The 25,311-nt window shown below is 36.7% G+C and overlaps 1 protein-coding gene and 1 pseudogene across 1 annotated transcript in view; one reads left to right on the top strand and one right to left on the bottom strand.

Moving 5' to 3' along the window:
• BBS9 (Bardet-Biedl syndrome 9) overlaps window positions 1–25,311 on the top strand; it is a 604,103-nt gene that overhangs the window by 268,052 nt on the left and 310,740 nt on the right. The window contains exons 17-20 of the mRNA XM_006832142.1: window positions 670–684; window positions 9,608–9,748; window positions 15,465–15,560; window positions 24,134–24,306. Coding sequence (XP_006832205.1) covers window positions 670–684; window positions 9,608–9,748; window positions 15,465–15,560; window positions 24,134–24,306 — 425 coding nt within the window. The remainder of the gene's footprint in view (window positions 1–669; window positions 685–9,607; window positions 9,749–15,464; window positions 15,561–24,133; window positions 24,307–25,311) is intronic.
• On the bottom strand, window positions 21,489–24,046 carry LOC102835733 (annotated as a pseudogene).

Below are 25,311 nucleotides of genomic sequence, written 5' to 3'. Positions count from 1 at the left end.
GTAAACCCTATACAGGGTCTCTGCTAAGTCGGAACGGATTTGATGGCACACCACCACCACCATGCTTGTCTGTAGACAGAATTTAAAAGCTCATGAATCATTGCCAAGCCAACAGAATGTAGACATTAAATGGCTAAAAGTGAACTGGAAATTAATGTTAAAAAATATGTCTATAAAATTAAAAAATATTTAAAAGAAGGAAAAAAAAGGAGGCCTTGTTCTAGAGTAACATCCATGGAATTGACGGTAGGTTTAACAAGACTGCTTGGAACCGCTCTCAATGCCATTTACATGTTATTTTGAGTTTCCCTTGTGCTTGTTGCTGTTAAGTGCCCTTGAGTTGCTACTGACCCATAGCAACCTAGATCAAATGTCCTTTTCCTCCTTTTGCTACATTTGCACTTGAATAACGCTGTCTCATAAAGAGGGTTTCCTGAGAATGAAAGTGGAGATATATTGTTGGATTTCATTTGCTGGTGTTAGTTTTTAATTGTCAATTGAGTGAACACGTGTTTGATCCAGATACCATTGAAACCATCATGAGATCTTGAAATTTTTTATTTATGTTTAAAATGAATGTGTTAAATTTGCATTGTCATTTGACCATAGCTAATCCGTTGCCTTATATTCTCTCTCCACTGCTCATTTTGCAACGCTTCTGATGGATAGATCGAAATCCTGATGGTAAGTAAAAAGAAAATTTAGAAAAAAATGAATCTCAGAATTCATTTAAAATGAAATTTGATCATAAAATTGAATTGAGCATTATATTATGAATGAGCTCTGCTTATGAACAGATGCATTTAAAAATACAATTAACTTTTCACTGTGAATTGAGTCAAGTTTGACAGAGCAGATCATCAGTTTTACACAGATCATGAACTCATGCACTTCGTTTTTTCTCAATGAATGCAGTCTCCTCAATGTAACATCCCTTATCCCACTTTCTCTGTGTTTTTTTGCGCCATTCCTTCTTCTCAGCATACCCTTCTGAATTTTACCCTTAGGTAAATGCTGCCGTTTTGATATGAATAATTGACCATTCTGTGGCATATATATCTCAGTAGTCATGTTGTACCCCAGTTTTCAGTCGAGTAAAATGAATCACAGGGGGAGTTTCAGGTTCAGCGTTGATGGATGACCAAGGACCGTAGTCTTGGGATTCTATCGGCCTTGGTCTGACCAGTATGTCTGGTCTTTTTTATGATTTTGTGTTTGGTTCCACGTTTTCTCCAATTCGATCCAGGACCTTCTAATGTGATCTCTCAGAGCAGTTATTAGTAGCACCAATAGGGTTTATGGTCTCAGGGTTGTGGAGACTGATGTTCATGTAGTCCATTAGTCCAAACACTGGACTAATTGTTTTCAAGCATATTCAATTTTTATCACTCTTCTTTCCTCTGGACAGGGAGAGACCAGTAGTTTTACTGTAGATGGCCTATCTTAAGTTTGTACTACTGTTTTAATTGCAGAAACATCTTTAGGCTATTACAGTGCCTCGATCCTGCTATGAGGGGATGATAGATGTTTCTCCTACATAAGACTTGTCACTGTTAATTTGTTCAGAATCATGAAAACAAATTAAGCTAGAAATAAGATCAGAAGGCCTTTTGAAAAAAATCAGAGATGTCATTGAAAGCTTATTTCTGTAAGTCATTGAATGCTGTTTTCTAATTTTACTTAAGCAAAGTGTAGGGAAAAAACATGTCATTGAATTCTATTTGTGTTCTACGTGCCCTAAGAGATTCACCTGTTTTTAATAAAATTGCCATGTGTACTCACTCTGTGGGCCCATTCCTTGTCTAGTTTAGAAATTGTGAGGGAATGGCACAATTTCAGGGTACACTGAGAAGAAGGAATGTGACCTGTGTCAGTTTTAACTGATACTCATTTTGTTTTCCCTAAATCCTATATCATAATATGACTATCATGAAGTTTGTCCTTTCAGTTTCCCAAGTAGATTTGGAGCTGTTTAGATGTTTTGGGATCAAGTTATCATTGAACAGTGCAGTGCCCAGCTCACTGTCAGGGGGTCAGTGCCCAGCTGGTCAGTTACTGTTGAGTCCATTATGGCTGTCACAGTGTCAGTCCATCTTGTTTGAAGTCTTCCTCTTTTTCCTTGACCGTCCACTTTACCAAGCATGACATCCTTCTCCAAGAACAGATCCCTCCTGACCACATGTCCAAAGTACGAAAGATGAAGTCTCTCCATCTTTGCTTGTAAGGAGCATTCTGGTTGTACTTCTTCCAAAATAGATTTATTTGTTCTTCTGTAGTCCATGTCACCTTCAGTATTCTTCACCAACACCCTAACCCAAATACATTGATTCTTCTACGGTCTTCCTTATTCACTGTCCAACTTTCACATGCATATGAGGTGATTGAAAATATCATGACTTGGGTCAGGCGCGCCGCAGTCCTCAAACTGACACCTTTGCTCGTAAACACTTTAAAGAGGTGTTGTGCAACAGGCTTGCCTATTGCAATATGTCATTTAATTTCTTGACTGCTGTTTCCATGCTTGTTGAATGTGGATCCGATCCAAATGAAGTCTTTGATTACGTCAGTCTTTTCTCCATTTATTAATGTTACTTATTGGTCAGGTTGTGAGGAATTTTCTTTTCTTTATAATGAGGTACAACCCATGCTGAAGGCTGTAGTGTTTGATCATCATCAGCAAGTATTTCAAGTCCTCTTCCCTTCCAGCAAGCAAGGTTGTGCCATCTGTATATTGAGGGTTGTTAATGAGTCTTCCTGTAGTCCTGATGTCACCTTCTTCTTCATATAATCCAGCTTCTCGAATTCTTTGTTCAGGATACAGATTAAATAAGTATGGTGAAAGATACAACCCTTGCACACTTTTCCTGATTGTAAACTATTCAGTATTCCCTTGTTCTGTTCAAATGACAACCTCTTAGTTCAGGATCCTCATAAGCACAATTCAGTGTTCTGGAATAGTCATTCTTCATGGTGTTATCCATAGTTTGTTATGATCCACATAGTCGATTGCCTTTACACCGTCAATAAAGCACAAGTAACTATGTTTCTGGTATTTTATGCTTTCATCCAAGATTCAGCTGATGTCAGAAGTAATAGCCCTCATTCCTTGTCCTCTTCTAAATCTGACTTGAATTTTGACAGCTCCCTGTTGATGTATGCTGCAGAATTTTACTTGCATTTGTTCTTATTGAAATTGTTTGATGATTTTTCCGTTCTGTTGTGCCACCTTTCTTTGGAATGCATGCCAATCGATCTCTTCCAAATTTTTTGTAATAGACAAGTAGTATCTCCAGTGCTGCTTCAATTTATTGGAATATTTCAATTTGTATTCTGTCTAATCCAGTACCCTTGGTTGTTTTGCCAATGCCTTCAGCGCATGTTGGACTTCTTCCTTCAGTACCAGTGGTTCTTTATCATATGCTACCTCTTGAAAGGATTGAAGTTGTCAAGGACTTCATTCTTCTTGGATCAACTATCAACACTCGCGGAAGTAGCAGTCAAGAGATCAGACGACGTATTGCACTGGGCAAATCTGCTGCACAGGAACTTTTTAAAGTATTGAAGAGCAGAGATGTCAGCTTGAGGACTAGGGTGCGCCTGACCCAGGCCATTGTGTTTTCAATAGCCTCATATGGATGCGAAAGCTGGACAGTGAATAAAGAGGATCGTAGAAGAATTGATGCCTTTGAGTTGTGGTGTTGGAGGAGAATACTGAGGGTGCCATGGACTGCCAAAAGAACCAATAGATCTGTTTTGGAAGAAGTGCAGCCAGAGTGCTCCTTGGAGGCCAGGATGGCTAAGCTTCGTCTCTCCTACTTTGGACATGTAGTCCGGAGGAAACAATCGTTGGAGAAGGATGTCATGCTGGGTAGGGTGGAGGGTCAGAGAAAAAGAGGAAGACCTCCAACGAGATGGATCGGCCAGGTGGCATCATTGATGGACTCGGGGGTGGCAGCGGTGGTGAGGTTGGCCCAGGATCGAACATTGTTTCGTTCTGCTGTGCATGGAGTCGCTATGAGTCGGTTCCGACTCGATGGCACCTGACAACAACAACAACAACCTCTTGAAATGGTTGAACCTTGACCATTTTTGGGTACAGTGATTTTATGTATTCCTTCCATCTTCTTTTAATATCTCCTGCTTCATTCAATATTTTGTCTATAGAATCTTTCAATATTTCAAGTTGAGACTTAAATTTTCTTTTCAGTTCTTTCAGCTTGAGAAGTTCTGAGTGTATTCTTCTCTTTCAGCTTTCTATTTTCGAACTTCAGGTCTTTGCACATTTCATTATAATACTTGATCTTGTCTTCTCGAGCTGCTCTTTGAGATTTTCTGTACTGCTGTTTTACTTCCTCATTTCTCCTAGTTGCTTTAACTTTTCTACACTCAAGATCAAGTTTCAGAGTGTCTTCTTACATTCATTTTAGTCTTTCTTTTCTGTCTTTTAAATGACCTTTTGCTTTCTTCCTGTATGATGTTCTTGATGTCATCCCACAACTCTTTTGGTCTTTGGTTATTAGTGTCCAATGCATCCAAGTTGTTCTTGTGATGATCTTTAAATTCAGATGAGATATACTCAAGGTCATAATTTGGCTCTAGTGAACTTGTTTTAATTCTCTTCAGTTTCAGCCAGAACTTGCATAGGAGCAGTTGATGGTCCCTGATCTTATTTTGGCTGACACTGAGCTTCTCCTTTGTCTCGTCACCCAAATTTTGTTAATTTGAATCCTGTGTATTTCATCTGGTGAGGTCCAAGTGTATAGTCACCTTTTATGTTGTTTAAGAAAGTTATTTGCAATAATAAGTCATTGATCTTGCAAAATTCTATCATGTGATCTCCAACTTCATGTCTATCACCAAGGCCACATTTTCCAACTACTAACCCTTCCTCTTTGTTTTCAGTTTTTGCCTTTCAATCACCAGTAATTATCAACACATCGTGATTACATGTTTGATCAGTTTCGTACTGATGAAGTTGGTAGAATTCTTCAGTTTCATCATGGGCATCCAGTGGTTGATGCATACATTTGAATAGTGGTATTAGCTGGTCTTCCCATACTCATATATGGATAGTATCCTGTCTCAGAGGGCGTTGCACTCCATGACAGATCTTGAGATACTCTTCTTGATGATGAATGCCACACCTTGTATTATTAATGAATATTTACATGATAAGGCTTTAGACTAAATTTTGTAAAATATTATATTATCATTTAAATGATTTATTTTTTAAAAAAATTTGAAAAGTCTGTAAAAGGTATTGTTGAAGGAATCCTGGTGTGGCACTGTGGGTTAATGTGCTGGGCTGCAAGGTCAGCAGTTCAAACTCACCAGCCGATCCTCAGAAATCCTATACAGGGTTGCTATGAGTTGGAACCGACTCTGCGGCACTTAACGACAACTGTAAATTCAGCCTGAATGATGGGAAACAAGGTCAAGTATTGGAATTTTAGTATTCCAATTAAAAGCTAAAGTAGGTCTTAATAACCTCTTATTATCTATTTAAAAATCATAATTAAGCTTCTGGGAGTCTAGTTTCAATATTCAGCATCACCTAGTAGGCAAGAAAATAGTATGTTGCTACTTAAGCCCGACATACACATAGGGCTTCATATTTCAAAGACCGATTCATTTTATTGGCTTGATCTGTTCAGGCAGTGTTGCAGATAAGCAGTTCTGCTTTTCCGTGTGAAAAAAGAGAAGCAAGCGAGGTTTTATGTTGTCCCATAAGAGTTAGTCTCCATTATTTCTGCATTAAAGTTACATGACACGGGCAGTGTAAAACATGAGTACCGATGAAGCACAGTACGTCTCCAGACATAACAGGAAGGGATCAAGGAAGTTCTGGCTACCAGACATTGCTACTGCTTTGGGGTTCCTTGTTTTCAATCTGAAACGACTCTAGCAGATCCCTGGAAGGAGTTTAAAGGCATTATATAGATGTGTAATATATAGGTATACTTATTCTACTTTAATATACACTTACTTTTTTTTTAAACAACCCACATTTTGGCTTCCTATTTGACAGTGATACTGGACTCTTGGGTGTGCCAGGTGTGTTGAGTATTCTATTCCTGGAAACACTGTTCTGCCAGGAGTGGTTCTGATGTGAGTTTTCTAAGTGTTAAAGAATTTTGTGATTAATAATACCGTAGCAGTTGCATCTATTCATTTACTCTTATAGACTAGGAAAGAAGGGTTTGAAGAATAGGTGATCTATGAGTATTAGGTGACAAACTGCAGAACAAAGTTAGCCTGCTGAGTGACAGTTTGGCTAATATTTGAGTAAAAGAAATAACATTTTATTTTTATTTATTTATTTTTTTACTCAGAGTAACATTCAGAGAGTTGAATAAGCCAGGTATAAAGACTATTTTGTCAATTCTTTAAAGAAAGTATTGCTGATGGTAGACACTTAGGACCAATTAGGCTCTTTCACCTAAATTGAAATCTTTTCTACAAGCAACCTTGAAAAGTCTTTAAATCGATGTAAGTCTTTCCTTCCTTATTTCCGATTACACACATGTAAAACCCACCCCCACACCTCTACTTGCTTTGGCTTCAGGTTCATAGATACAATTATAGTGTCTGAAAAGTAATTGGTAGCCAAATTTTACATTTAACGTTTCTCAAGGAAATGTAAATCTCAATAGAAGTGTGCCTTTGATAATCCGTATACCTAAATATTTGAGGTTGTATTTTGAAATGCTCAAATTTTAATTTGATGGGAAATACTATTAAATACTGGTATGCTAATTTTTCATCTTAAAGGTACGCGTCTCTTAATCTGGTTTCTAAGGAATTGTATACTCTCTTTTCCCCTAATGGTTAAAACTTTTCAAATACCATCATTTAAGAAATAGCTATAAAAAAATTTAAAAAAGAAATAGCTATAATCATTGTATTAAGAGTGTCATCATTTTTTTCAAAGTAATGCTTTCCAAATGTGCTATAAAAAAGGTTCACAATTCCTGGATAGAAAAGAAATTCTGGAGGGGTTCTACAAACCTTAGCAATGACAGATTGTTGCTCTAGTATGTGATGTTGTCATTAAGTGACCTTAACTGAATTGTGAGTTGAATTACAATGTATTTCCCATCTTGGGTTTATTAGTGTGTGCAAACCATTTGTTTTGATTTCTGAAAACATTTACCACCCACCTCCTACCCCCAACTTTTTAAACTTTTTTTTTTGAGCTTTAGAGTAATAATTTTCAAATATACAGACTTAGTAATATAAAACCAGTGTTGTTGGTCATTTTCTTCTTCTTCTTACCAGAAGTTCAGTCAGTAGCTTGTCCAAGTGAAACTGAGGCCACAGAATAGATTTAGCAGAACATTTGCAGCATTGTTTTGTTTAAAACAATTAGCTCTATCTTTGGTTGAAAGTGTGTAGAAGACAGATTTCTTTTGTGTATATGCAGAATGGTCATAATATGAAACATTTCTCCTACCCCTCCCCATTATTATGTGCATTAAAAATGAAAGAAAGGGAAACAAGCTTCACTTGTCTGTTCTTTCCATACTGTGTCCTTTAATTGAGTCTGTAATTTACTTATTATAAAGAAACATATTCAGTGTGTAGATGTATATAATTTGGAGATATATCGAATATATGGAAATTTTCTTGAAGACAGAAAATTAGTGCTTTGTAATATTTTGTGGTGACATTGATAGTCAAGGTTTGAGCAGTAGCTTAGATCATATTACCATAATATTTTGAGTCAAAACATTTCACCATTGTAAAGTACAAATGCACATGCCTCTAAAAGCCTCACAGAATGTCAGGAAATAATACCCTGGGACTTTTCTTAAGAGGCACCAGTTATAATTTGCATCTAGGATTCCAGGAGAAGTGAATTTAACATCTGTTTGTCATGAGCAAAAAATGAGCTATGTTAAATTTGATGGATAATAGATTATGTTGAAGAGAATGACAAATATGCTCCACATGCTCTGAAAAAGCATTTAATTTACCTCATATATAAATATCCTTGCCATTACTGAGTATCTCTCACTATCCTAGTGAGTCAATGGTCCTGAGACGTGTACATTGAGCTTGAATGTGGCGTAGGTCATACAACTCCAGGTGGTATTCACAGATACATTCCTGAGCTGAACAGTTTGAGTTTTCCATTTCCTTACTCTGCTAGATGTAGTCTTTTCATCGTGTCCAGTGAAAGACTGTGTCCCAGAATAAAAGGGAGGGAAACAAGCTTTTAGCATTGCTTTCCTAGGGTTATAAGCAGAAAGCCTCATTTGCTTTGGTTTCAATTTCATACTCTCTAAAAGAACTTAAAGGAGCTCTGGTAGTGCAGTGGTTATGAGTTGGGGTGTTAACCTCAAGGTCAGCAGTTCAAATCTACCAGTGGTTCCGCGGGAGAAAGATGAGGTTTTCTGCTCCCGTAAAGATTTACAGCTTTGGAAACCCTATACAGGGTCGCTGTGAGTTGGAACCGACTCCACGGCACATAACCACCACCACCACCACCAAAAGTATTTAAAGGAGCTCTGGTAGTGTAGTTAGTGGTTACCAATCGGGCTGCTAATCTCATGGTCAGCAGTTTGAAACTACCAGCTGTTCCATGGGAGAAAGATGAGGCTTTTCTGCGCCAGTAAAGATTTATAGCCTCGGAAACCCTGTACAGAGTCGCTATGAGTCGAAACCAACTCCATGGCACATAACAACAACAACAAAAAGTATTTAAAGGAATGATATTAAGGATTTAAAAAGTTCTGGAGCAAAACTCTTTGTTGTTTATTTATCCAAGTACCTATACCAGCATGCATGTCTGTACTGAAAAATTTGACAGTTGAATAACTGTGTAAGCCTTAGCAAACTCCACTAACAGTGGTTATATGAAGTTAAATGACTTGAGAGAAATATAATTCATATATAAGTCATATTCTTAATATTAATGTGTAAAATGGGCAGGGACTTCAGCAGAACTTAAGTAGAGCAAATTTTGTTTCATGTTAATAATTTATTGAAAATTATTAATGTAATTTGAACCTAAAGTAAGTAAAACAGCTAAGGATTATTCTTTTGGTAGAGAAATGATTAGCTAGGATGATATAGAGTCCTAATGCCATAAAGGAGTCCTGCTGTAGTCCTGTAGGATAAGTACTGGACAGTTCAAACCCACCAATTGCTCCTTAGAAACCATATACAGTGTCGCTATGAGTCAGAATCGACTCAATAGCAGTTAACAACAGTGTTATAAAGTTCTTAATTCATTGTAGATGGTAGCCTTAGATATTAGGGCTTGGACTTTGAAGAACTCGGTTTAAAGAAAATTTCAATAACTGAACGTAATTTTGAAAGATTTATATAGTGTCCCAATGTGAGTATTTTTAAAAAAATTACCTTGTTTTTATATAAAATACGATTTTAAGGTTTAATTTTTTCCTTGCACTTTTGGAAAAGAATATAAAACTATGAATTTTGAGACTACTTCACAGTTATTTCAGTTACGATAAATGATATAGGCAGGGAACACACTTCTGGACTAATACATTGCTAGCCAAAGTATCGATGGTTCCCTCCCCTTTTTTTCCTTTTTATTTAACAAATGTATGAACCTATGTTTTCCTCTCTTTTCTTTCAGGTATTCCTCGAATTGTCCAATGTAAATTTAGACTTCCCCTGAAGTTAATCTGCCTACCAGGTCAACCTTCAAAAGCTGCAAGCCACAAACTAACCATTGATACCAACAAATCTCCAGTCTGCCTTCTCAGCCTCTTCCCAGGTAGGACTTTTGAAGTAACACGCCTGTAGCTTGAGAAATGTTAGGAATTTAGATTGGAATCCTTCATCAACAGGTAATGATGGGGTAATTATCAGATAATTGTTAAGTACAAATATAAAAATGCCTCAAGGATATTCCTTTCTTGTTTGTCTGTTCAACAAGGTAATAAGGCGTACCTTTTAAGTTTGGTTAAAATTATTATAATCATTATTTTGCTTCAGTATTCAGAAGTGGAAACATCAAATGTTTCTTGTTAGACTAAGGCATTTTTAGCTTGGAATGTAAATATTTATTATTCTCCTTTATATATCCTTTTTCTAAGCATATCAATATTTATTATTCATCTTCAGTGTAGGTGTTTGGATAGGTACCTTTTTAAAGGATATTCTTATGCTCCTGATGAGTAATTTTATAAGCAGGTGCTCTGTGTGGTGCTGTTGTCTCTGGCTGCTGGAATGGACCAATAGTCATTCTTTGGCTCTGTAGTTTAGAGGGGCAACATATTTAAGGTTTGACTAACATAGTGAATGTTTGGGGGTAATTTGTAACTTTCTCCAGGTGTCAGTATTCCTTCCGAGAGCTTGAAAAATAGAGAGACTTTCATTGGAGAAAACATCTTTAGCAGCCAAGATTTCTACTGTGTTACCTTTATTAACTTTCTTGGTGATGGGGTGCAATTAAAAAAAGCTGGGGATTAAACCAACCCTTTTAAATCCTTTATTAAAAATCAGCACTGTTGACTATGACATGCATCCTCACCCTGGCATTAGTGGGTAGGATTTAGAATAAAAGGATCTATTGCCCACAAGGTTTAGAAATTTATGGTAAGTCAACTTTTGTGTTATTAACTACTTAAAAGTGCTTAAAACTTATTTCTCATTAGTTTGAAGTGTTTAGAAAGTTTATTTTTTATATAACTCTTTGAAAAATCTCCAAAACTTGATGCTCTTTATAACATATTGTCTCCTCTTTAGTTTGAATTGAATCTGGGTATATGCATGTACAAGTATACGCTGTTAGCGAATAATTTTGAACCTTTTGTTTTCTTTCTTTCCTTCCTTTTTTTTCTCACTTCAGGTCACTTTGCTTTTTTTTTACTTCTTCCTTGTAAAGTTTCTTAAGACAAATTCAGTTGACAGAAAAGATAGAAAAATTCATTACCTTTGTAACATCATCCATAATCTTATTTAGTCCTTAGAATCTTCTATACTACCCTGGGAATAGTGTTGGGAATTAGATGTCGTATATTGAATTTATTGGAGTCCTGGTGTGGCGCTGTGGGTTAATGCGCCACACTGCAAAGCCATTTGAACGGCAAGGTCGGAAGTTCAAGCTCACCTGCTGCTCTTCAGAAACCCTGTACAGGGTCACTATGGGTCAGAATCGACTCACGGCACTTAACAACAACAGTTGAATTTATTGATGCCATTGAAAAATGTTGCCTGGCTTCTGAGGGGTTGATTTTTTTTTATATATGGGTAAATGCCAATTAGACAATGACTGAAAATGCATGCCTTTAGCCAAAGAGGTAATCTTTGTAAGATATGGATTGGACACAATATTTTCAGGAAAGCTTTAGATAACTCATCCATTTTCCTCCTGAGTTTGAACTGACACGTACGCCATCGGTATCTCATGCTCTTCAGCATACACTTGCTTCTTGCTCACTCTAGAACTAAGACAACAAACAAATTGCAAGAAAACTAGAAGACGAAAGTTGAATTAAGGTGTATGCACATTTGAAAACTTGATTTTTTTCAAAAAAATTGCATTAGTTTATACTCCTAGCATCAGGGTTCAATTCCAGTGTAACAGCTGGGTTCTTAAATTTTTTTTTAATTTGTGACATTTCTATGTGAAAAATGATACTTTTCTTACTTGCGTTTCCCAAATATTTGTTAATGTAAACTTTTTGTTCCCTTTATTAACTATTTTTTTAACACGTGAGGTTTATAACTTTGTGCAGTAAAATTTATTGGTTGTTATCTTTATATTTGCAGGTTTTCATGTTGTATGAAGAATAATTTTCTGTATTACAAGATTATTAAGTATTTGTATTTTCTTTGAGTACTTTTTACTATATTCTTTTACTCTCAAACTTGGTTTCATTGCATTTTTTTTTTGCTTTTCTAAGCGGCTGTCTTGAAGTATAATTTACATATAGTACATTGCACAAGTTTGAAGTATATATTTTACCATTTTAGTATTTATCTATACCTGTGAAACAATCGGTATAATCAGGATGCTGAACATACCCAACACTCCTAAAAGTTTCCTTAGTAGCATCCTTATCCTCAGGTTGTCAACCGCTAATAGGCTTTCTGTCACGATAAGTTATGTTTTCTAATATTTTATAAAATGAAACTTCCTTTTTGTCTGCCCTCATTCACTCCTTTATGAGATACGTGATTTACAAATATTTTCTCACTGTCTGTGGCATGTCTGTGATTTCTTTGGAAGTCCGTTGTTGTTAAATGCCATCAAATCAGTCTCATTCATAGCAACTTTCTGTAGGATTTCTGAGGAGCGGCTGGTGGGTTTCAGCTGCCAGCCTTTGGTTAGTAAGTAGTCCAGTACTTCTCCTACAGCGCTGTCTGGAATTCTTAATTTTGATAAAGCCCAATTTATCAATTTTTAATTTTATGGATCATGTTTTTAGTGTTGTATCTCAGAAATTTTTGTCTAAAAGAAGGTTACCCTGTTTTTCTCCAGTTTTTTTTTTTTCCTGGAAATTGTCTAGTTTTTGCTGTATATTCAAATCTGTTATTCATTTTGAGTTAATATTTGTGTGTGGTACAAGACATGAATAAAATTCATGTTTTTGCATATAGATTCGTAATTGTTTTGGTAACATTTTATGAAAAGACTTTTCTACTCAATGGTTTTTGCATCTTTGTAAAAAATCATACATAGGGGACTTAAAAAAAATTGTGGAAAATAGAATTGAAAGATCCTGGAATTTTTCCGTGAACTTTTTGAAGCCCTCTCAGATGCGTGGCTCTAGTTTTGCATCATGTATAGACAGTCTTGAAGTCACGTAACGTAAGTCCTTTGACTTTATTCTTTTTCAGAGTTGTCCTAGATATTCTAGGCCCTTTGCATTCTCATATAAATCTTAAAATCAGCTTATCAAATAAATTTAAAAAATCCTGCTGTGATTTTGATTGGGCTTGCATTGATTCCGTGCATCAATTTGGAAAGTGTTGACATCTTCCCAAATTGATATATTGAACATGGTATAGGTTACTCTTCTTTAAAAAAAAATTTAAATGAAAGCAGAGACCTTTATTTATTAAGAATTTACTCAATTTTTTTTCCTTGAACTTTTCTAGTTTTCAGTGTATAGATTTTCTAAATCTTTTTGTCCGATTACCCCTGAGTATTTAATATAGAGTTTCTCCCTAGTCCTTTATTATATATTTTTTAATAAAACAGTTTCAACATGGACAATTTAGTAATACTGATTACATTCTTCAACTTGTGCAACCATCCTCGACCTCCTTTTCTGATTTGTGCCTTTTTCGTTAACATAGACTTTATTGCCTCCTAAGCTTCCTGTCTAATTTTTGAGTTGCTGTTGTCAATTTGATCCCTTGTTGTTGTTGTTGTTAAGTGCCTTTGAATCAGCTCTGATGTGTAGTGACCCAGTATAGGGTTTCCAAGGAGCAGCTAGTGAGCTTGAACCGCCAACTTTGCGGTTCAATCCAAGTTTGCAGTCCAGCGCATTAGCCCACAGTGCCACACCGGGACTCCCTTATTAGTAGGTCTTAAAAGGACATAATTCTCAAGGCATATCCTTTTGACTAGTGAAGCCAAATTGTTTGATTTCAAGATGACTTCAGGGGATTCTTTTTTGGTTTAAAGTTAAAAGATTATCTCAGAGCAGTACTCAGGGGCTCATCTACCGTCCATATCTCCAGAAAGTCTGAATCCATGAGAATTTGAAATTCTGCTTTTGGGCCCCAGTATTACAATCAATCTGTTTGTGTTTGAATTAAATGAGGTTCACTTATAGCAAATTTAAAATAGAACTTTTAGTCTTCTCTTTTTTGAAAAAATTGTATTCCACCACATTTCTTTGTCTTTTTAAATTTGTAATTTATTTGCTGAAGAGTTCAGGTCTCTTCCTTGTGATTTCCTATAGCCTGAATTTTGCCGATTATATCATTGAAATGCTATTTAATATTTTTTTCTGTTCCCTGTGCTTCTTGTACATTGGTAGTTGTGCCAAGAATTAGTAAACTTTGTGGTTCAAACCAACCAGCTGTTCCTTGGAAACCCTATACAGGGTTTTTGTGAGTTGGAACTGACTCAAAGGCACTTAACAACAAACACAGCTTCCTGGGTGGTGGTATATACTTTTAACAGGAGGTACATAACAGTTCCTTGACATAAAATCGTTGTTGTTTTTTAACTGATGGTAATAGCTGTGGGTATTCAGTGCTGAGACCCACTTGTTTATTTTTGTTGTTAAGTGTGGTCGAGTGAGCTCTGCTCATAGCAATCCTGTGTAAGGTTTCCGAGCAGTGGCTGGTGAGTTTGAATGGCAGATCTTGCAGTTCAAATCGACCTTATGGTTGAGTGCTTATCCCAGAATGCCACACTTGTTTAGTAGGCATTGCAAAATGGTGATAGTCTATGTTTTTCAATCATTCCTCATTTATTAGTTATAATTCTTTTTTTTTTTTTTTTTTTTTTTTAAGGTTTTTATTGTGGATTGAGTGAAAGTTTTCAGGGCACATCATCGGTTTCACATTCAAACATTCATATACCTTGTTTCATTGCATTGATTATAATCCCCTCCACATACCATCAGTTAACAGAGTTTCTCTCTGTCCTCTTTAGCTTTTTTTTGGGGGGGGGGGGAGCAAAACTTTGCCTTCTTGGAATTTACAGTCTCCGCTTTTAGGGAAGGTTTTTACATTTATCTGTGGGTATCCAGGGCTCATGTATGGAATTACTAACCAGCATAACTGAATAATCAGATAAGGGACATTTTGCTATGTCTGCTAGGTGGTAGTTGGAATATTTTTATACAGAGAACTTTCATTTGTTTGTTTACTCTGTTTTGGTTTTAGTGTCAGTACTAATGCGTACTATTAAGTGTATTTTGTGTGTTTCACATCATCGCAGTTATTATCTTTCTTGATATTCAAATATTTTTATCTCTAGCCAACTGACTCTCTTTAAGTTGACCCTGAAGTATTTTTTTAACAACAAAAATGATAGCTTCTGTTCTTTGGTACTAACCACAAGGTCAGTGGTTCAAACCCACCAGATTTTCCTTGGAAGCCCTGTACTAGGGTCGTTATGAATCATAACTGATCTGGTGACATTTAACAACAACAACAACAGAAAAGAAATCAAGATAGCATATCATGAGTCATACTTGGGCTTGACTCTTGATTGGTGGTGGTGGTGTGCCATGAAGTCAGTTCCGACTCACAGCGACCCTGCATAGGGTTTCTGAGGCTATAAACCTTTACAGGGGCAGAGAGTCTCATCTTTCTCCCGTGGAGTGACTAGTAGTTTTGAACTACTGACCTTGAGGTTAACAGTTTAGTCGTAACCACTATGCTACTAGCACTCCTTTGACTTATGACTAATGACATAAAAAAGAAGATAAAAAAGCTCTTGTCATTCAGCTTTGTATTTCACATGTTCAATGGTAATCTGCCTGTGTTTGTATAAGATGATTTTTCTCTTTTCTTTGTAGGTTTTGCAAATCAGTCAGACGATGACCAGGTTAATACAATGGGTTTTCACTTCTTTGGAGGCACCCGAGTTACTCTTCTGGCTTCCAAAACCTCTCGTAAGTAAAACCATGTTATTATTACCTTTGGAATTTTCTACTGCATCATTAACATGGCAGAGCATCATCACATCAGAAATATATGGAAAAGGTTTCAACAGCAGTTAGATGTTGAAAACAAAGAAAGAGCCATGGTGTTAAGTAGATGGGCTTAAAAGTTATGAAGATTGGATCCTGTTTTGTTAGCGAGATGTACCTTTGCTCTGAAAATAACTAGCATTTGAGAGACGGACTTAAAGAATTTAAAAAATATGTGTAATCATTCTTGATAAAAAATGTTCAGGAAAATAGAAATAGAAGGGAAGTTCTTCAAAATAATTAAGAGCACATACGCAAAACTAATGGTCACAACTTTTTCCAATGGAGAAAGACTGAAAACAATCCCCTTGCAAATGAGAACCAGACAAGGATACCTTTTGTCACCACTCCTATTCAACATTGTTGGACTTCTAGTGTAGCACTATAGGGTCAGCACAGAATATGAACCACAAGGTTTGGTAGTTAAGATTCACCAGCTGTTCCTCAGATACCCATATGGGATCACTATGAGTCAGAACCAACTAGATGGCACTTAACAACAACATTCAATATTGTTTTAGAAGTCCTAGCCAGATCAAGAAGGTAAGAAAGGGAAATAGAAGGCATCCAAATTGGCAAAGAAGTAAAACCATCTCTATTTGCAGATGATATGCTCCTACACATATAAATTCCAGAAACACAACAAGAAAACTACCAAAACTAATAGAAGGCTTCAGCAAAGTGGAAGGGTACAAGATCTACGTACAAAGATCAGTCACGTTCCTTACTCTAACAAAGAAATCTCAGAAGAAGAAATCAGGAAAACAATTCCATTTGTAATACCTTCCAAAGATAAATACTCAGGAATAAATCTAACCCAAGATAAAAAAAAAACACCTCTACAAAGAAAACTATAAAACATTACTACAAGGAAACAAAACAAAGGAGAGCCACATAAATGAAACAATATAACATGCTGATGGATAAGAAGACTTAACATCATAAAAATGTCCAATACTTCCCAAAGTGCTCCAGATGCAATCCTGAATCAGATTCTATCATCATCCTTTAAAGAGATGGAAAAATTTATCATCAACTTTATAGTGAAAGGAAAGAGACCCTTAGATAAAGTATTACTAAAGAAGAACAAAGTAGAAGCCTTATATTGATCTCAAAACCTATCCTAAGGCCATAATAGTCTAAACAGCCTGGTACTGATGCAGTGACAGACACATAGACCAGTGGAACAGAATTGAGAATCCAGACGTAAATCCATCCACCTATGTTCAGCTGATCTGAGACAAAGGGGCCCAAGCCCAATATATGTGGAAGAGATAGTCTCTATATGAGGATAGTAGTTTAGGTGCTGCAAAATTGGATATCCATTTGCAGAAAAATAAAACAAGATATGTCGCTATAAACCAAAATGAGCTCAAGATTCATCAAAGATCTAAATGTAAAACCTAGAACTATAAAGATCATCAAAGAGAAAATAGGGACAAACTTAGGGACCCTAATACATGGCATAAATATACAAATATACGTAAAAATGCATAAAAACAGAAGACCAATTAGATAACTGGGCCTTCTAAAACTTAAATATGTATGTAAATCAAAAGACTTTGCCAAAAGAGTAAAAAGGGAATTCATAGACTTTTTGACAATGACATATTGGGTGGACAGGAGACTAATCTCTAAAATTTATAGAAAACTTAACATTTAAAAAGACAAATAATCAATTAAAAAATAGGCAGAGGACATAGACAGACACTTTACCAGAGGATACATTCAGATAGCCAACAAACATATGAACAAATGTTCACGATCATTAGCTGTTGTTGTTGTGAAGTGCCGTCGAGTCGGTTCCGACCCATAGTGACCCTGTATAGGCTTTCTTTTAGAGAAATGTAAATCAAAACACAATGACATATTATCTCACCTAAGCATTGATCACAATATTCATAAGAGCAGAATACAACAAATGCTGGTGAGCGTATAGAGAGACTGGAACTTGTATATACTGTTGATGGGAATGTACAGTGGTACAAAGTTTGAAATAGAAATAGCATATGACTCATCAATCCCACTCTATGAATATATCCTACAGAAATAGGAGCCATGACATAGACAGATATAGACACAGCTATATTCACAATAGCAAAGAGATGGAAACAACCCAAGTGTTTATCAACAGTGACTGGATAAACAAGCGTAACAAAGTATTATACAACACTAGAGAATGATGATGAATCTTTGAAATACGTCATAACATGGATAAACCTGTAGGACGTTATGCTAAGTGAAATTAATCAATCACAAAGGACAAGTATTGTATGAAACCACTGCTATAAAAAGTCAAGAAAAGAAATTTTGTGTGTTACTAGGGTTGGGAGGAAAAAAGGGTATATCACTTACTAGTGGGCAGACAATATCATTAATTTTCCATAATATTATTATTACATGTAAGTAAAAATGTTCTGAAGAGAATTAATGAACAGATGCAGCAATACATAGGCAGTGAGCTACCAGAAATTCAAGCTGGATTCAAGAGAGGATGTGAAATGAGGAATATGATTGCTGGTGTCAAGTGGATCTTGGCTGAAAGTGGAGAATATTAGATGTTTACTTTTATTTACTATGCAAAGGCATTCGACTGTGTGGATCATAACAAGCTATAGATAACATTTCAAAGAATGGGTATTTTAGAGCACTTAATTGGGCTCATGAGGAACCTGTACATAGACCAAAATACAGTTGTTAGAACAGAACAAGAGGATACTGAGTGATTTTAAATCAGGAAAGATGTGCACTAGGGTTGTATTCTTTCATCATACTTTTTCAGTCTGTGTGCTGAGCATATATTTCAAGAAACTGGATTATATGAAGAAGGACATGGTATCAGGCTTGGTGGAAGACTCATTAACAATCTGCAATATGCAGATGATGCAACCTTGCTTGCTGGAAATGAAGAGGACTTGAAATACTTACTGATGGAAGACCAAACACTACAGCTTCAGTATGGATGCAACTCAATGTAAAATAAACTACTATCCTCACAATTTGACCAATAAATAGCATTGTGATAAACAGAAAAGATGGGAATTGTAAAAGACTTCATTTTGCTTGTATCCACAATCTGTGCTCCTGGTAGCAGTCAAGAATTAAACAATGTATCACATTGAGCAAATGTGCTGCAAAAAACCTCTTACCAAGTGTTAAAGAGATAAGCTGTCAGTTTGAGAACTAAGGTGAGCTTCACCTAAGTCATAGTATTTGTAATTGCCTCATATGCATGTGAATGTTGGACAGTGAGTAAGAGAGCAAAATAATCCATGCATTTGAATTATGGTGTTGGTGAAGAATAATGAAAGTATTGTGGGTTGCCAGAAGAATAAACCAATCTGTCTTGGAAGCAGTATAGCCAGAATTCTCCCTAGAATCTGGGATTGTATCTTGTATTTTGGAAATGTTGTTACAAGGGTTGTTAGGAAAGGACATCATGCTTGGAAAAGTGTAGCATCAGTGTAATAGAGGAAGACCTCTAACAAAATGGATTGACGTAGTGGACGTAACAAAATTTTGAAGATGGTGCATAGGGTCAGTATAAGTGGGAACCAACTTAACGACACCTAGCAACAAGTGGGCAGATATGTATTAACTTGAGTAAATGGAAAGGCATTATACAATATGGGGGAGATCAGTATGAGTGTCAAGGTAAAGGAAAACACTGAAAGAACATGCAAATTAAAGACAATGACAGTGAATGATAGTGCATATATATGTAATATCATATATACAGATATCCTCTGTCAAGCCTATATATATGTTCATGGTGTCATTTCATTTGCCGTCCTCCATCTGTTCAGCTTGCATGTCTAGCTATGTATTCCCTTGTAGATTATTATTATAACTATAACTGCAGGATAGGGCATGCTGTATCATTTGCCATCGTTGTCTGTAATTTGCATGTTCTTCCCAGTGTCTTCCTTTATTTGTACATATATATTAATATATGGAATCTGGTGTGGCACTGTGGGCTAATGCATCAGACTGCAAAGTCATTTGAACTGCAATGTTGGTGGTTCAGGCTCACCAGTGGCTCCTTGGAAACCCTATATAAGGTCGCTCGCTACAGGTCGGAATTGACTCAATGGCACTTAACAACAAAATTCATATATACTGTTGAATACACTAGGAGTATCGTAAAGGATAGAGGGGCAAAGGTGTTTGGATGCTAGGTATTTCCTGGGGCTGGACTCAGTTCCAGATTTCAAGGGTCTCAGCTCTAGTTTCTATCAGAGCAGTAAGTCTGGTCTTCTTTATGATTTTCTTTAGATTTTATTTTTGAAGGATATTGAGGAATGAGTTGGAGATTATTAGGTGAAAGCATTCCAGGGAGAGTGAAAGGTATCTGCAGATTATGACAAAGCACAGAATGTTTTTATGATTCAGTGTCTTGTGTGCTTGGAGGTCCTTAAAGTGTGTGTATGTGTGTGTGTGGTTCTGCGATAGTTCTTCAGTGAAGCCAAGAAATTTAGGACAGGTGTAATGATCAGATCTCAAGTCATCTGATGTCTACCCCATGACCTTGTAAGTGGTCTAATGTGCACCCTGGTTCATTGATATAAATTTACTTTCAGAATTTTATAGCAATATTAGCAAGACACAATGAGCATATTATATAAATCCAAACTGTAAAAAAAAAAAACAAACAACTTTTGAAAAATAAATTAGGGAGAATGTTCATAGTTTCTATTAAACTGAACAGAATGTGTACTTAGAATATTATGAAAACCTCTATTGAAGTTGCTTACATGATTTATTTCAACTTTTTGCTTTAAAAAAATATTTCATCTGCTTTTTCATTTCACATTTTAAAATCTCAATGTATATTATATCAGTGTTTTTTTTCCCTCTAATATGAATATGGTATTATTTATATTCATGAGCCTGAAATGTTCTGGGGACTAGAGACTGATATGACGTTATTTGGTGTCCTGGTTAGTTAAATCTATTCTTTTTTGGTGTAGTACTGGGAAATGCCAATGGGTCGGGCTTTGGTTATCTGGACTTATTTCATTTGGAAGCCAAAATGGTTAAATCCACTGAACTGCTATTACAAGATCCAAAGGAAGAGAGATGAAAAGGAATAGATTGAATGTTCATTTTGACAACTGTTTTGATTACTAATATTTTAGGGTATATTTAAAAATACAAGTTTATTTTTGTATTTGTTGTTGTTGCTAAGTGCCGTCGAGTCACTTCTGACCCCTAGCGACCGTGTATAGGGTTTCCAAGGAGCAGCTGGTGAGCTTGAACTTGCAGTTCAAATGGCTTTGCAGTCTGGCACATTAACCCACAGCGCCACAGCAGGACTCTGAATTTGTCATTTCACCTTTCCATGAAATGTATTCTCTGAAACATCTGGTCAATGTTAAGCATCCTAGAGTATTAATCCTAGAAAATGGTTAGTAATCAGAATAATGCCTTCTAAATCTTTGAGTCATTGATGCTACTTTCTTTTTACCATCAATAAGAAATATATGTATTTTTAAAACATCCAAATTCTGGCATTGTCCAGAAAAAATTAACAGGGTTATTTGTAATTGTTATAAAGTTGAACTGCTAAAACTTGTTCTCTGAAACATTTTGACTTGCATTAATGCTTTATGTCCCTGCATTTATATTAAAAATTCACACAAATTAAAATGGAAGAACTGTCAGAACAGTTTTTTTCTGATTTCTGCCCTGTTTCCATTCGCAGTCATATACTTAGGCATTTTTTGACCCCATGGGGGGTAAACTCCCCCCCCCCCCAAAAAAAAACCTAACATTCAGAACTACCAATAACAAGAAGAAGAGAAATTATTATTTTTTAAAGAATGAAATGTTTCCCGTTATAGTGGATTCTTAAGCACGTTCTCCACGTGTATGACATGATAGCTGGATGTCTGTTGGCAGAATTGTTACACATTTGCCATGGATAGCACACAGGGTAGTGTCTTCAAAAAGACCAACCAGATAGGCCCCACTTGCCTCCTGCAAAGCACCAACAGCTGCACTCTGGAGGTGCAAATCTGTTTTGAAGTCTTGAATTATTTCTCACACCAGACGTTGGAAAGGAAGTTTATGAATCAGAAGTTTGGTGGACTTCTGACAACATCTAATTTCACAAAGTACAGCAGTACTGTAACAGTACTGTACTGTAACAATGGGTTTCTTCACCCCTCCAGTAGAGGGCGCACTTTTACCAGTGCATTCTTTTGTAGCCAGTTGCTTCCTGGGTGCCTTCCCACCGGTTGATTTGTGGGCAGTTAGCTTTGTAGGAGCCACAGTATAGAGGTCTCCTCACTTACTCCCTTCTACTTCCTTTGGAGCTCAGAGCTGGAGGCAGTGCTGGTGTTAGAGAGAAGACAGCTCCAGTCATTGATTCTTATTGAGCTTTGGGCATATAAAAAACAAATCAATTTAAAAATACTGCATTTATCTTTCTAAATCCCAAGCCTAAGTACAATTTTTTTTCATTGCAGAAAAATCTAGTTTACTTTTTTCCCTGCATGAGTTGATGAAAACAAGAAAAAAATGAGAAACTAAACCCATTCAGTGTTCCATGGGAAGAGATGTAGCAGTCTGTTTCTGTAAAGTTTGTTATTATTGTGTGCCATCAAGTCGGTTCCGACTCACAGAAACCCTGCATAAAGTTTCCTAGAATGGCTGGTGGGTTTGCACTACCGGCCTTGCAGTTAGCAACCCAGCGCTTGTCTTACCTCGGAAATCCTATGGGGCAGTTCTACTTTGTTGTATGAGGTCAGTATAGACACAATGGCTAAGGGTTAAACTTTTAAAATGACAGGAAATATCACTTGTGTTTCAGTCAGAGCTTCACACCAGTTCATTCTGATTCAACCCCTTGAGGAGAATTTGCATTTCCCAGATGTGTGAATCAGAATGTACATTTTAACAAGAGCCCTGAAGATTCACATGTATATGAAAGAATTGCCAGGTGGTTCTTATATATGTTGTTGTTTAGTGCCATTGAGTTGGCTGCAACCCATAGTGACCCTGTATAGGGTTTCCGAAGAGCAGCTGATGAGCTTGAACCGCCGATCTTGGAGTTCAAACTGACTTTGCAATCTAGTGCATTAACCAACGGCGCCACACCTTATATATTTGTTGTGAAGATCCATTGAGTCCGTTCTGACCCATAGTGACCCTGTTTAGGGTTTCCAAGGAGCAGCTGGTGAGCTTTAACCGCCCACCTTGCAGTTCAAACGGCTTTGCAATCCGATGCATTAACCAACAGCGCCACACCAGGACTCCTGGTTATTTAAATGTAGAACTTTATTAGAGTGTAGATCTTGATTAGTGTATTTGGGATGGAAATGCAAATTCTCCTCAGTGGGTCAAACTGGAATGAACTGGTTAGAAACTCTGCTTATTATTGATGTTACACTTCTATTATTTGGTAACATTAACATGTATTTGATCACAGTAGAGTACCTACTGTTGTTGTTGTTGTTAGGTGCCATGGAATTGGTACCGACTCATAGTGACCCTATGCACGATAGAACGAAACACTGCCTGTCCTGCGCCATCCTTACCACTGTTTTGCTTGAGCCCACTGCTGCTGCCACTGTGCCAATCCATCTCGTTGGTGGTCTTTCTCTGTTTGGCTGACTTTCCACTTTGCCAAGCATGATGTCTCCAGGAACTGGTCCCTCCTGGTACTGTGTCCAAAGTATGATGAAGTCTCACCATCCTGGCTTCTGAGAAGCATTTCTGGCTGTACTTCTTCCAACGCAGATTTGTTGCTTCCTCTGGAAGTCCATGGTACTTTAAGAACTAAAATGCATCAAATGAGAGATGTTGCTGTTACTGCCATCATCACTGTCATTGTTATCATTACAGTCATCGGTAGGCTAGGGGATGGGCAGGAATTTGCCTTTCCTGGAGCTGAGGTTTCAGATTTAGGGTTACATGGAAACAAGATTTATATTTCAAGAAGGGTCTGACTACAAGTCATTCTTCAAGTAAAAGAACTGCTAGAGAATTTTGATCAAGACTAAAGCAGTAGTTATGAGGATTTAAGCTGGCTGTAATGCCTAGGGTGTGGGATGTCTATAGAATCAAGTTTCTTTCACATCAATATTCTGAAATAAACGGATACCAGATTGTACTTTGCATAGGCTGTTTTCTTTCCTTTATAAATAAACTTTTTTTTTTTTAAAGAACTGAAAATTGGATATTTTTATTATACCGAAACCAGTTAAAAGATACACAGTAAAAAAAAAAAAAAGCATGCCACTGTGACCACATTCCTTTGAAATTCCATTTAAAATGTTAAGTGGTTGATACATTCAAAAGCAATAAAGTAGTAGAAGTATTTTTTTTAAGCCAGTAGAAATTGTATCTGTATTAAACACCAAAGAAAATTTCATACCTTTTGTTCTTTTACTTTTCGGAATCATGTTAGGGTAAATGATAGTTCGTGAAGTTTCAGCTAGTAATTATGTATCCACAAGCATATATTTTTAATTATTTTTTTTCTTTTTCAGAACGATACCGCATTCAGAGTGAACAATTTGAAGATCTTTGGCTCATAACAAATGAACTCATTCTCCGCCTTCAAGAATATTTTGAAAAACAGGGAATCAAAGACTTTGCCTGCTCTTTTTCTGGATCTATGCCCCTTCAAGAATATTTTGAATTAATTGATCATCATTTTGAGGTAGGTATAATCATAACCTATATCATCCAATACTTTTTCATATATGAAAGAGGAGGAGTCCTGGTGTGGCGCTGTACAAAGCCGTTTCAACTGCAAGGTCAGCGGTTCAAGCTCACCAGCTGCTCCTCTTTACAGAAACTCTATACAGGTCGCTCTGGATTGGAACCAACTTGACAGCTCTTAACAACAACAACATATGAAAGAGGAGCTGCATAGGCCCACCGGAAGTCTAGTATAATACTGTCACGTGCCCACTTTTTGAGTTGCTATGCTTATGTGGATGGTGGATTTTGTACATCCAATCTTGCTCTCTTGCCCACTTTTTGATCTGTTACAGACATTTACAAAGGGACTGCCTGGAGCTAAGCTTGTGGTATGGCCTTGTAACAGCAGATTTAATTCTCCCACATGGGGACTTAACCCTTGACCCCAATAACCCAGTGTTAAAACTATTTGAGCTTATCGGCAGCCATTTGGCTAACTAATTCTTGCAGGCTATAAATGAGGTGTGATTAGAAAGCAAAGTGATTTTTCTTTTACTTTTTATTTTAACAAGCATACCAGAACTTCCACATCTGAATGAAAGTTTATTGCCTTAAAAATAGTCCCCACTACCTGGCACAATGGGTAAATGAGAACTGAGAATGACTTTGCTGCTTTGAATATTTCCACATTTCCTCTTTGGAAGTGCCTTCAGAGGCTGGGTGAGATTCTCTTGAGTTTGTCTGTCCTGTCATTTCTTCGTCCTTCCAGGACTGATTGGGCTTTTGGAAAAAGCCAAGAATCAAACTTTGTGAGCACATTAGACAATGACAGTCATCGTTTAAAAAGTCCTAAATGTGTTAAAGTCACCAGGCTCTCTTCCTCATTTGCCTTATAAACAGACTCCATGTTGTTTTTGTTGTTGGGTGTTGTTGCTGAGTGCTATGACTTCTTCTCATAGCTGCCCTGTATTGGGTTTCCAAGGAGCTACTGCTGGATTTGAACTGCTGACCCTGCTGTTAA

The sequence above is a fragment of the Chrysochloris asiatica genome, unplaced genomic scaffold, assembly GCF_000296735.1.
Source record: "Chrysochloris asiatica unplaced genomic scaffold, ChrAsi1.0 scaffold00006, whole genome shotgun sequence".
NCBI lineage: Eukaryota > Metazoa > Chordata > Mammalia > Afrosoricida > Chrysochloridae > Chrysochloris > Chrysochloris asiatica.
Note: the sequence above shows the minus strand (reverse complement) of the source record. Positions and strands in the feature narration are given on the sequence as shown.